This window comes from Tupaia chinensis, unplaced genomic scaffold, assembly GCF_000334495.1.
Source record: "Tupaia chinensis unplaced genomic scaffold, TupChi_1.0 Scaffold000259_1, whole genome shotgun sequence".
In the NCBI taxonomy this organism is placed as follows: domain Eukaryota; kingdom Metazoa; phylum Chordata; class Mammalia; order Scandentia; family Tupaiidae; genus Tupaia; species Tupaia belangeri.
The window spans coordinates 894,741-907,272 of record NW_006159739.1 but is presented as its reverse complement, the minus strand read 5'-3'; the positions used below and the strand labels follow the sequence as shown (position 1 = coordinate 907,272).

General features: G+C 43.5%; 1 protein-coding gene and 1 pseudogene across 2 annotated transcripts in view; both read left to right on the top strand.

Annotated features, from left to right (window-relative positions):
- Nucleotides 1-12,532, top strand: part of CPT2 (carnitine palmitoyltransferase 2) — a 28,399-nt gene that overhangs the window by 10,055 nt on the left and 5,812 nt on the right. Inside the window, exons 2-3 of one of the 2 annotated variants that reach the window (XM_006149374.3) lie at nt 4,108-4,188; nt 6,398-6,504. In XM_006149374.3, the coding sequence (XP_006149436.1) occupies nt 4,108-4,188; nt 6,398-6,504 (188 nt within the window). The remainder of the gene's footprint in view (nt 1-4,107; nt 4,189-6,397; nt 6,505-12,532) is intronic. The other variant, XM_014588138.2, reaches the window with a different exon arrangement.
- The window catches only part of LOC102485308 (pumilio homolog 3-like), a 2,969-nt pseudogene continuing 1,700 nt past the window's right edge, over nt 11,264-12,532 (top strand).

The following is a 12,532-nucleotide window of genomic DNA, read 5'->3' as shown; positions in this document are numbered from 1 at the left end:
AGAAGGCCAACTAGGGCCCTGGGAAGCTTCTCCCGATAGTGTCCTAAGTCCCAGATGAACTTAGTGGGGATGTTGGGAAATGGCAGAGGAAGTGGGTGAGGATAAGAGTCTTATAAAGTCCTGTCAAGAATCCAGTGGGCACGTCTATCCAAATAACCTGCTGATAAGGAATGCAGTCCGTACGCTACAATATGAGGCCACAAAGAATCTACAGAAGCTCCTTCCCTAGGACTTTCTCTGTGATCTCTCAAGAAATGAAGGACCCAGCTTCTGAGGACAGAGGGGCCTTCCCATCACGAAAGAGGAGTAGCCCTGCCCCACCTTCCTCCCAAGATGGTGACTAACAAGGTTAGAAAAACAAGGGATGGGTGCCGCCTCTGAGGTGGTGACCATTCAGGTGTCTGCCTGGCCATGACCCTCGCAGGAATTTAGGTGCCTCTTGGCATTGGCCGCTGGCTATAACCCTCCTGGTTGGACTGGGCACACAGGGTTGGACGGAATTCCCCAGTGCCCAGCACAGCCCTAAGCTGTATGAGGTCACCGTGGAACCGCAGGTGTGGACCCACTCAGCCTCTGTAGCCAAGGCTGTTGAGCCATAATCACAGTCACACACTCATTCCTCACTCACACAAGAGGTTAAGAACATTCCCTCGTGCCAACTATAAAATTAAGAAGAGAAAAACAAAAAGATCAAACTCGAAATCTTGGGATTTTCCCTGATAGACGAGGTCAGTAACCCACTGATTGATATCCCCAAACAAGGAGGACAAAGGGTAGAAGTGATATCGTCTGAAAGAATGCGAAGAGAATAGTTAAAGCAACAGAAGAGACAAACCCATAAGAGAGTCCACCTGACCCCAGGCCCCTGCGCCTGGGGGCCAGGAGAAATAAGCCCACTATGCCACTCTAGTCCCCAGGTTCAAAAGAACCAACCTGGCCACAGGGTCTCGCGTCTGGGGGCCAGGAAGAATCAGCCCTTTATTCCCCTGTCTAGTCCCAAGGTTTTCGCTTTTGGTGGCCAGGAGGAAACAGCTCAGTAGGTCACTCTAGTCTCCAGATTTCTGCGTCTAGAGATTAGGAGGAAGCAGGCTATATCTTTCTCTAGTCCCAGGGTTACTGGGGACTAGGAGAGAACAGGCTACTAGCTTTCACTTAGCCTTCTGCTTCCAGCAACGTCTTGGTGGAATCGGAGTCCCTTCACTGCGTCCAGTCAGCCCTGACTCCCCTCATCAGGAGGCATCTTTTTCACCAACCCTGTACTCACCAGTTGACCAGTCCCAAAGAAGACACGAAAGCAGATAAGATCACAGGAAGAAGGACACTTCCTGAGGTCTTTCTAATTTCACTAGGACTCCACAATTTTTGAAGATACCAACTGGTGCCTCCCTCCTGGTTATCAGTAATCCTGAAAGGTGGCTCTGGGTCCTCGAAAGACCCAGGTGGCACCTCCCCTAGAGTACCTCCAGGTATTTGGCAGCCAACCCCGGTGAGGCCACACTCCTTGGATGCCTCACCCAAGTATGGGTAGGCACGGACTCGCTGGGGCCTCCAAATGTTGTAATCAAATCAGCGAGAAATAGGAGGCCATCCAGACATAGCCACTTAGAGGTTTCTTGCAGTGGCTGCAGGAGGACTTGTGTCTCTCAAAGACCCCACACCCCCAAATGACAAATCACAATCATTTCTGGGTCGATGTGGCAATTACAGTGGAAAATGGGGCGGGGGTGGAGAGGAAAGGGAGTGGGGTTCCCATGTGAAAGCAGTTACAGAGGCCAGATCACGCAAGTTAATAATTTCTAAGGGCACTCTCCACCTTTGTGTAATGTTCCCATGGCTCCAAGTGGGGGTCTGGTGATTGGTGGTTACAATGCTAAGGGACATCTACACAAAAAGGTTTCAGGCTAGTTAGCAAATACAGTAAGACCGTTAATCACTTTGTCTACTCTGGGCAAAAGGAGGAAGCAAGTATACACACACACACACACACACACACACACACACACACACACACCTGGCATGATTTTCAAGTCACCAGGTCTGAGATTCAAACCCTGGTTGGCCATGTGGGAATCAGCACCTTAACTACCACACCTGCCAGCTCCAGGAAGCAATATCTTTCATTTTTTTTAAGAGAAATTTTTGCTATAGGGTGTGTGTGCTCATTGGAAAGACAGAGAGAGAAAGAGAAAAATCACCCTCCAGGGGTGATGGCCATGCCACAATCTCTTCTCCTCCATTCTCCTCTTGGGATTTTGGGCACACATGCACACATGCCTGGCATATTTCAAGCTGCCAGGTCTGGGACTTGAACCACGGTCGGCCATGTGTGAGTCTAGTGCTTTAACCACTATGACACCTGCTAGCCTCAGGAAGCAGTATCTTAATGATCATTAAAAGGGGCCAGCTAGTGGCATAGTAGTTAAGGTAGCTGAGTCCCACATGGCTGACTGTGTAGTTTGAGTCCAGGACCTGCCATCTTGAAAAAACATATATGGACGTGTGTGCATGCCCAAAATCCCAAGAGGAGAATGGGGAAGAGATTGTGATGTGGTCATCATTCCTGGGGAGTGCTTTCTTCTTCTCTCTGTCTCTGTCTCTCTCTGGCAAGTGCACGTACACTATAGCAAATTAAAAAAGAAGAACAAAAACATGAAACAGGAATCTAACCTGATTTTTTTTTAGAGAGAGATTTTTTGCTAAAGGGTGAGAAATCACCCCCCAGGGGAGATGGCCATGCCACAATCCCTCCTTCTCCATTCTCTTGCAATTTTGGGCACACATGCACATGCACTTGGCATGAGTTTTAAGCCACCAGGTCTAGGACTCAAACCGTGGGTGACTATGTGGGAATCCAATGATGTAACCCTTACACCATCCGCTGGTCCCTGAACTTGATTTAAAAAAAATATTTTAGGGACCAGCAGTTGGCGTAATGACTATGTGGCTGGACTTTCATGTAGTTGACTGTGGTTTGAGTCCCGGACCTGGTAGCTTAAACTCACACTGGACGCGTGTTTGTGCATAACCAAGATCTCAAGAGGAGAATGGAGAAGGGATTGCAGTGTGGCCATCCCCCCGGGGGGTGATTTCTCATTTTCTAGCTCTCTGTCTCTTTCTGGCGAGCGCACACGCCCTACAGCAAAAACCTCTCAGACCAAAAAATAAAAAATAAAAATAAATAAAAATTTCTTTAATTGCCAGAGGGCATGTGCACACCCTGGAGAAAAAGAGTGTGAATGAGTGAGACAGCAGCACCCCCTAGTGGGTGTGGTCATGCCAGGCTTCCCCGACCTCCCCTTGATCCTGTCAGAATTCTGGGCACACACGCACACGTGCCCAGCTTGTCTTTTGAGCCCCTGGGGCCAGAACTTGAACAGTATTGAGTCAGATGGGATCTGGCTCCTGAAGCACTGTGCTTAACTGCTACAGCACAGGGCCCGATTTTCAGTCCCAGCTCACTTCTTACTAGCTTTGTGACCATGTCATTTAACTTTAAAATGGGAATGATAATACATTGGGTATAGTTAGAATTAAATACCATGGAGTAAAGCACTTAGTACCGGGAGCCTGGCTCTTAGTAAATACATAGTAGCTATTCACAAATGCTATCAGTGCTTTAAGCAGACATTTGTTACATGTGAAGAATGTACCAGAGAGAACTGTGGTTTGTGTCTAATGTAGGAGGTGTCAGAATAGGAGGGACACAGGAAGCCAGAGTGTAGCTAACTCTAGATATCTAGGTATCTGCACATGTCCAGTTAGTGTGCAGTATACTCAGTGTTCATTATGTGTCAGGCACCTTGCTGAGTTTTTATGCATATCAGTTCATTTAATCCTCAGAGTGGCCCAATGAGTTTTATTTAATAAATGAAGATAGAGGGGCCAAAGAGGTAAGAAATTTAAGAAATTTGCTCAAGATCACTTAAAAGAGTTACCATGATAGTTACATTAGCGAATCTATCATTTCTGATTTCTCAGTTGCTTCCCATCATTGGTGTTTTGGGGAGGAAATGAACTACCCTGTAATCAGTTTATGCATTTAGCTTGTGAAGCTAATTCACCTCATCTACATAGTGTCAGCCTTACACTGACCTTCTTTCTCCGCAGGCTGCCTATTCCCAAACTTGAAGACACCATTAGAAGATACCTCAGTGCACAGAAGCCCCTGTTGAATGATGCGCAGTTCAGGTAAATGCTGAGAACCCTGAGTGACCGTGGTTGGGTGGTTCAAGAGAGGTGGGCAAGTAGGGGCGGACCAGCTTCAGAAGTGTCTTGTGACTTGAACCTGGACTCTAGTTTATACATTTTCAAGTTTAGGAAGTAGATTTTCTTTTTTTTTAATTTAATTTTATTTATTATTATAACCTTGTTTATATTACATTGAATCACATATAACTTTACAGTGTATTACATTTCTTTTTCCAGAAGGAATACTATGCATATCAGTCAATACAAAGACATTAAAATCCCCATCATCATCAAATAGCTTATCATTTTTTTCCAGATTATTATTATTAAGGAAATAGATTTTCATTTACAAAAGACTACGTGGGAGTCCAGTGATAAAGCCATTATGCTAACTACTGGTCCTACTTATTTATTTTTTTGGAGAGATTTTTGCATGTGCATTCACCAAAGAGATAGAGACAGACAGAAAAAGAGAAATCACCCCACAGGGAGGATGGTTATACCATAGTTCCTTCTCCTCCATGCTCCTCTCAGGATTTGGGGTATACATGCACATGTGCCTGGCATGAGTTTCAAGCCTCTGGGTCCAGGACTTGAATTGCAGTTGGCCATGTGGGAATCCAGCTATGTAACCATTACGCCATCTGCTGGTCCCAAATTTCTGTTGTTTGAAATCACCCAGTTTGTGGTACTTAGTTATGGCAGTCCTAGTAAACTAATCCAATATGGAATTGGAAAAATAACACCAGATATTGTAAAAAGCTGGATTGCGTTGAGCTCTCATAGCCTAGTGTAGCACCTCTTTTCCATGACAGAAATTAATTTGCTCAGATAACTGGCATTGTCATTAGAATCACAGAGTCCTTCACTGGACATGTATGAGAAACAGATGAATTGTTTATAATCTAGTCCTCTGCTTTTACATATTTCTTATTAGTCACTTGAAGCTTCTCTTGATGTGGTAATGAATTAATACCTACTAGTTATTCAGAGAGTATTGTGTTTTAGACTGTCCTAAATCCTTAGTTTTATAAATACTTTTTAATGTCATAGGTGACACTATCTCTATTTTATACATCAAGAAACTGAGACCTAGGGACCAGCAGTTAGCGTAATGGCTACGTTGCTGGACTCCAACATAGTCGACCATGGTTCGCATCCCAGACCCGGTGGCTTAAACTCACACCGGGCACGTGTGCGTGCGTGCCCAAGATCCTGAGAGGAGAATGGAGGAGAAGGGATTGTGGCGTGGCCATCCCCCCTGGGGGGTGATTTCTCGCTTTCTATCTCTCTGTCTCTCTCTGTCTGTCTGGTGAGCACATGCGCCCCATACTAAAAACCTCTCAAAAAAAAAAAAGAAAAAGAAAGAAAGAAACAGACCTAGAGAGAATAACTTGTCCAAGGTCACACAGTTTGAAAGTGACCGGGCTAGGATTCAAACCTTGCTCCTTTTGACTCCAAAGCTCATGTTCTTTTCTTCACACCAACTATCTCCTAGAGTATAGATTGTTTTGTGAGGTGGTGACTGATCTTCCTGATGAATTAGCTTAAGATGATATCCTAGATTTACCATTTTAGGTCAGTTCCTGTTCTGATCAGAGGTACTTTCTAATCTCATCCCCAGGTTTTATGGATTTACTGTTGGGAGCCCAAAGTTCTCTGTATGAATTCTTGGCAATGAACTGAAAAAATCATATTTCTGGGGCCAACAGATGGCATAGGGGTTAAGGGCACTGGACTCCCAAGGGCCGACCGTGGTTTGGGTCCTGGGCCTAGCTGCTTGCTTTCTGGCTTTCTCTCTCTCCCCTCCTTGCTCCATCCCTCTCTGTTCAATTTTTTTTTTTTTTTGAAGGTTTTTTGCATAAGGACACGTGACTTAACAAGAAGGCCAGAGAGAGACAGACAGAGAGACAGAAAGTGAGAAATCACCCCCCAGGGGGGATGGCCACACCGCAATCCCTTCTCCTCCATTCTCCTCTTGGAATTTTGGGCACACATGCACATGTGCCCAATGTGAATTTAAGCCACCGGGTCCAGGACTCAAACCACAGTTGACTACATGGAAGTCCAGCGATGTAGCCATTATGCCATCTGCTGGTCCCTCTCTGTTCAAATTAAATAAGTAAATAAAGTTAAATAAAATAATTTTTTAAAAAATATCATGTATTCCCTACTGTGGTTTGATTCTATCTTTCCTTGACCATTTCAGGAAAACAGAACAATTTTGCAAGAGTTTTGAAAATGGGATTGGAAAAGAACTGCATAAGCAGTTGGTTGCTCAGGACAAGCAGAATAAACATACAAGCTACATCTCAGGTAGGTAGTTGGACGGAGGGCATGACTTTTTTTTTCCCCCAGAACCCTCCATAATGGAACATCAGGCATCTTCTTTCCTGTTGTGATCTCAAAAATATTATTTTGATGAGGTCAGCATTGAAGTAACGTCTCATCTTCTCTTCCTGAGGTAAATATTAAGGCTGAGAATGAGTTCCTCCTTACTAAGCTGTTGACTGGAGTCCGTATTCAAGAGCAATGGCTTGCCTTCTGGTAGGTGGGATCAGAACCTTTGATTAGGTTCTGTCTGAAAGGATGCAGGATTAAGTCCTATGTCCTGTGAGTATCATTCTAGGTTCCCTGCGGTCTGGCCTAGCTGCCCCCTCAAGCTTCAGCTCACCCTCATTATTCCCTCAGCCTGTGTGTCCGTCATCTCTGTCTGCCTCCATGTTGTTCTCACTGCCTGGCACATTTTTCCTTTAAGGACCAGGTAGAGATCCAGCCACAGTGGTATGCACTGCTAAGATGCACTGTTCCACAGGCTGGGACCACCTGGGAGGCCTGGGTTCAATTCCTGATCCAACATAAAGACCAGGTGCAGTGGTACAGAAGTGAGGCAGGAGGATCAGGAGGTTGAGGCAGGCCTGGGAAACATAGTGAGACCATCTCTTGGGTTGTCGGGAGAGTCATGATACATTTTTGCATAGAAAAACACAGAAAAATGCGTCATGACTTTCCTGATGACCTAATTAAAAACAAACAAAAAAAAGCCATTCGTGCACCCCAGCTGGGAGACTAAGGCAGGAGGACAGTGGCTTGTGAAACCCTGCCTTTCAAAAAAAGATCTGGGACCAACAGTTAGTGTAATGGCTATGTCGCTGAACTCCCAAGTAGCCGACAGTGGTTCAAGTCCCGGACCCCGTGGCTTAAACTCATGCTGGGCATGGGGGGGTGGTGGGAGAGGAGTGGGGGGGCGTGCCCAAGATCCTGAGAGGAGAATGGAGGAGAAGGGATTGCGGCATGGCCATCCTTCCTGGGGGGTGATTTCTCACTTTCTCTCTGTCTCTGTCTTTCTGGCGAGCGCACATGCCCTATAGCAAAAACCTCTCAAAACAAATTTTTTTAAAAAAGATTCAGATGGGGAGGTTTTTATGTGAACTCTTTTCTGTCCTTTTCCTCCTTCACTCAGAATTGGTTTCTTCTACCTCGGTTCCTACAGCATGGCTTTTGATTTGATTTCATTTATGTTTTTATCAAGGCTATTCAAGCACATAGTTTAAATAAGCAAATAGTTCTATTTGGCTTGTTACAGAAAACAGCATTTATTTCCTGGCCCTCCCTTAATTTCTCACTTTTAACTCTTGTCTTCTTTCTTTTTCTTCCTTTTATATATATATTTTTTAAGGTTTTTGCCATGAGGCCAAAAAGAGAGACAGAGAGAGAGAAAGTAAGAAACCACCCCCCAGTGGGGATGGCCACACTGTAGCCCCTTCTCCATCCTCCTCTTGGGACTTTGGGCACGCTTGCACAGGTGCGATTTTCAAACCACTGGGTCCAGAGCTCAAATTGGGGTATCCCTAAAATATGCACTTATGTGACTACATCTTACGTTTTTTAGTTTCGACAGTTATCTACTGACATCTCATTGTGGATTAGAGTTCAGTAGCCATTTCTGTCCCCACCACATGTATGTGTATCCATGCACACTTCCTGTCCCTTCATTTTACCAGGACAGTTATTCGTCATTTCGGTTAACTCAGTATCTAACGTTTACACTGTTAACGATCATGTAAATACATGATCAGCTAAGTTGTGTAGTATACTGGGATGTTTGTCCTTTCCTATACAAACTTGTTTTCTGTGAAGTTAATAATAATTTCATCCTTTATTTAGTTTCCTATGTGCTTAATTTATCCCCAAGTTCTTCCTAAGCTATCTAAAACCTCCCCTCAACACATGAAAGCACATTAGACCTTTTATCAGTTTTGATCTTCTGGAGGAAGTCTCTTCTAGAACTTCTGACTAGCTCTAGTCTAGATTTGTAAACCTCTTGGCATACTTAGAAGCTGTTTTCTTGGGATCTTTCATCACTATCTGGGACATCTCTTCATTTCTCATGTTGGGATTCCTATTTCTTTTTTTTTTTTTTTTTTGCTATAGGGTGCATGCACTCACCAGACAGAGAGAGACAGAGGGACAGAAAGCGAGAAATCACCCCCGAGGGGAGATGGCCATGCCGCAATTCTTTCTCCTCCATTCTCCTCTCGGGGTCTTGGGCACGCATACACACGTGCTCAGTGTGAGTTTTAAGCCACCGGGTCCGGGACGCGAATTGTGGTCGACTATGTGGGAGTCCAGCGACATAGCCATTACGCTAACAACTGGTCCTGGGATTCCTATTTCTTATATTCCATATTATCTTTTTTCTTGGTTTCTTCCTTATTTTGGTAGAGCATGCACTCTTTGTTGTCTGGAAGCAGAACATATAAAGCAAAGATCTAAGACTGCTCTCATCCTTCATTGATAATTTGTTTGACCAGGTTGGAAATCATTTTCTTATGGATTTCAAAGTCTTTGCTCCATTGTCTTTGAGCATCCAGTGTTGCTGTTGATAAATCTAATGTTATTCAGAGTCTTGATCCTTTGTTACTTTTGTCTCTAGAAGATTTTAGTCTTCATTTTATCTCCAGTGTTCTGAAATTTCAGATAATGTGTTTTGGTATGGTTCCATTCGTATCCATTTTGTTAAGACTAAGTCCTTTGAATCTGGAAATTTGTGTCCTTCAGTTTCTGGGATATATATATATATACATATATATACATATATATGATTCCCTACTGTTTCTTTTTCTGGAACTCATTCAGATGTAAAATTTCTGGGTGTGATCCTCTAATATTGTTACCTTTTTACTTATATTTGACATCTGTTATTCTTTTTGTTCTCTTACCTGGGAGATTTAATCTTCCAACCCTTCTATTGAATTTCTAATTTCCACTTTTCTGTTTTCTTCATTTATAAGATCTCTTGTTCTTAGTATGTTCTTTTTTTCTTCTTCTTCTTTTTTGAGAGATTTTTGCTATAGGATGCTTGCGCTTGCTGGAGAGATAGAAAGTGAGGAATCACTGCCCAGGTGGGTGCCTGTACCACAGTCTCTTCTCCTCCATCTTCATCTCGGGATCCTGGGCAAGCACAGACACACACACAGCGTGAGCTTTATGCCGCCAGGTCCGGGACTCAAACTGTGGTCGACTATGTGGGAGTCCAGTTACATAACCATTATGCCACCTGTTGGTCCCAGGGATAAACAATTTTTTAAAAGAAGAACATATTGGGGCCAGCATATGGCATAATGCTTCTTTCCTGTTTGTTTTGTATTCTTTTCTTTGTCAGGTGTCTTGTAATCCTTCTCTGTTGTCTTAGATTTGAGTGAGAGATTAAGAGTCTATTGGAAGAAAGCTCTGTGAATGATGGTGGCAGTTACAGGCGTCACTGTCATGTGATCTGGCTAAACTCTTTACTCAGGTTGCCCCTATTGGTAAAGTCTTTGGGTTAGAATCCTCAAGGAAGGATTTTCCAATAAGATAACAAAAGGTTGCTAGTGTTGTAGAACAGGATAAAAGAAGAAGGTTTGAGATCTCAGCTGTGACGTCTGTCTCCTAGTTTCACTTTTTCTAGAGAATGAAACTATCAGTAAGTCTTCCACCAGTGTGGGGCGGGAATCTTGGTGTGGTGGTGGTGATCTAAGTAAATTGATATATTTAGGCTGCCAGTTACCAAGCCCTCTGGGTTCTGCAGTATAAATCATGTTATTTCTTGGCTTTTTCTCCTGCCAGCTTATGATTAGCTTTCTTGAGTCTGTTTTAGTCATTACCAGTTGCCTGCTTCCCAACTTCTAGTGCTTCCTCTCTCCTCCACTGTTCTCTTCACAGTATTAGATTATGTCTCTTTTACTAAAGGGGGAATCTGAGACCTGAGTCTATGTCTTCTTTCATCAGATGGATCTCACTCACCAGTACTTCTTTTCTCTTACCATTTTAGTGCACTGTATTTTGTTTTCATTCTGTTTCTCTCCTTCATTAGAGTTTTTCCGAATCAGAGACCATGTTCTGTGGCTCTCTAACTTCCTTAGACCTGGGCCTCGTACAGCACTGATTCTCAAGGAATGAAATAGAATGAATGTTTGTAGACTTTGTCTATGTTTGCTAATACCACTAGGAACTTTTCTTGAAGATACCTACTCTGATAAATATTGCTTCTGGAATTCTTACAGGCAAAAACTTCACAGAATGTACAGGGCTAGTTTGCCTCATCCACTGCACTACAGTTACTCAAACTGCTTTTTGAGCACGTCTTTTTTTTTTGAGAGAGAAATTTTTGTTAGAAGGTGCATGTGCTTGCCAGAGAGACAGAGAGGAACAGAAAGTGAGAAATCACCCCCTCAGGGGAATGGCCACACTACAATCCCTTCTCCGTTCTCCTCTCAGGACTTGGGGTGCACACACACCAGGCATGAATTTTTTTGAAAAGGGTTCTTTTATTGAACTTGAATTAATTAACTAATTAATTTTAATTTGACCAGAGAGGGACAGAGTAAGAGAGAGAGAGGGAAATCAAGAGAGTGAAAAACCAGGAGAGTGAGAAACCAAGCCACCATGTCTAGGAATCAAACTGCAGTTGGCCCTGTGGGAGTCCAGCATCCTTAACCACCACACCACCTGCCGGCCCCCCAGCATGAATTTTAAGCCACCAGGTTCAGGACTTGAACCGCAATTGACTACATGGGTGTCCAGCAATGTAACCACTACACCATCTGCTGGTCCCAAGCACTTCTTAAATAATCTAGCCATAGAAGAACAGAGAAGACTTCCGCCCTTATTCTAGGGAGCCTGCAAGTATGAATATTGCCCTTGAAAGGAGATGAAGTGAGAGAAACCAAAGGAGACGGGGAGGGAATAAGCTATTTTGTTCCAGCATGAATGTAAGTGAGGTGCTTTATTCCTTTACGAACCAAGAAAAGAAGCAGACCGAGGAAGGAAAAGTGATTACTATACATCAGGGAAATGCAGATCAAATACCCAGTGATATACCACCTCACACTTAACAGAATGGCTCTAATCAAAAAGGCAAGTGTTGCTGAGGATGTGGAGAAATCAGAATCCTCAACTGCAGCTGATGAGAATGATGTAGCCAATTTGAAAACATGCAGGCTGTTCCTAAAAAGGCTAAACAGAGACTTAATACATGACCTAGTAATTCTACACTTAGCTATATCCACAAGAGAATTAAGAACATATGTCCAGGAACCAGAAGATGGTGTAATGGTTGGATCACTGGACTCCCACACAGTCAACTGCGGTTGAGTCCTGGACCTGGCAGCCTAAAGCTCATGCCAGGCGGGTGTGTGTGAATGTCCAAGATCCCAAGAGGATAATGAGCTTCTAGCTCAGACTTTGGCCCCATGTGTGCAAGTTGATATGATGGAAGTCAAAGTGAAAAATAATAATAATAATAACAGGAAGGAATACAAAGGCATCACAAGAAAAGGAGAGATTCCATAAAAACAGTGACTCTGGTTCTTCAAAGACATTCCCAAGAAATGTTGTTAAGGGAGGTAGACCTAAAATCACATCAAAGAACTTTGAGAAAAGTGCCACAAAATCTGGGGAAAAGGGTGTAAAGCAGTTCAAGAATATGCAACAAGGGGACAAAGGACCTAAGAACAAATTCCAACAGGCAAATAAATTCAACAAGAAGAGAAAATTCCAGTCAGTCAAAGTGATGACTCAGTGGCCAAGAAACCCAAATGGGATGATTTCAAAAAGAAGTAAGAACTGAAGCAGAGCAGGCAACTTAATGAAAAAACTAACTATGACATTGTCACTCAGTCCAAGCAGACCTGGGAGATTTTAAGAGGGAAAGACTGTGACAAAGAAAAAAGAGTGAAGTTGATGAATGACTTACAGAAATTGATTCAAGGAAAAATTAAAACTATTACATTTGCAGGGACCAGCAGTTAGCGTAATGGCTATGTCGCTGGACTCCCACGTAGTCGACTGCGGTTTGCGTCCC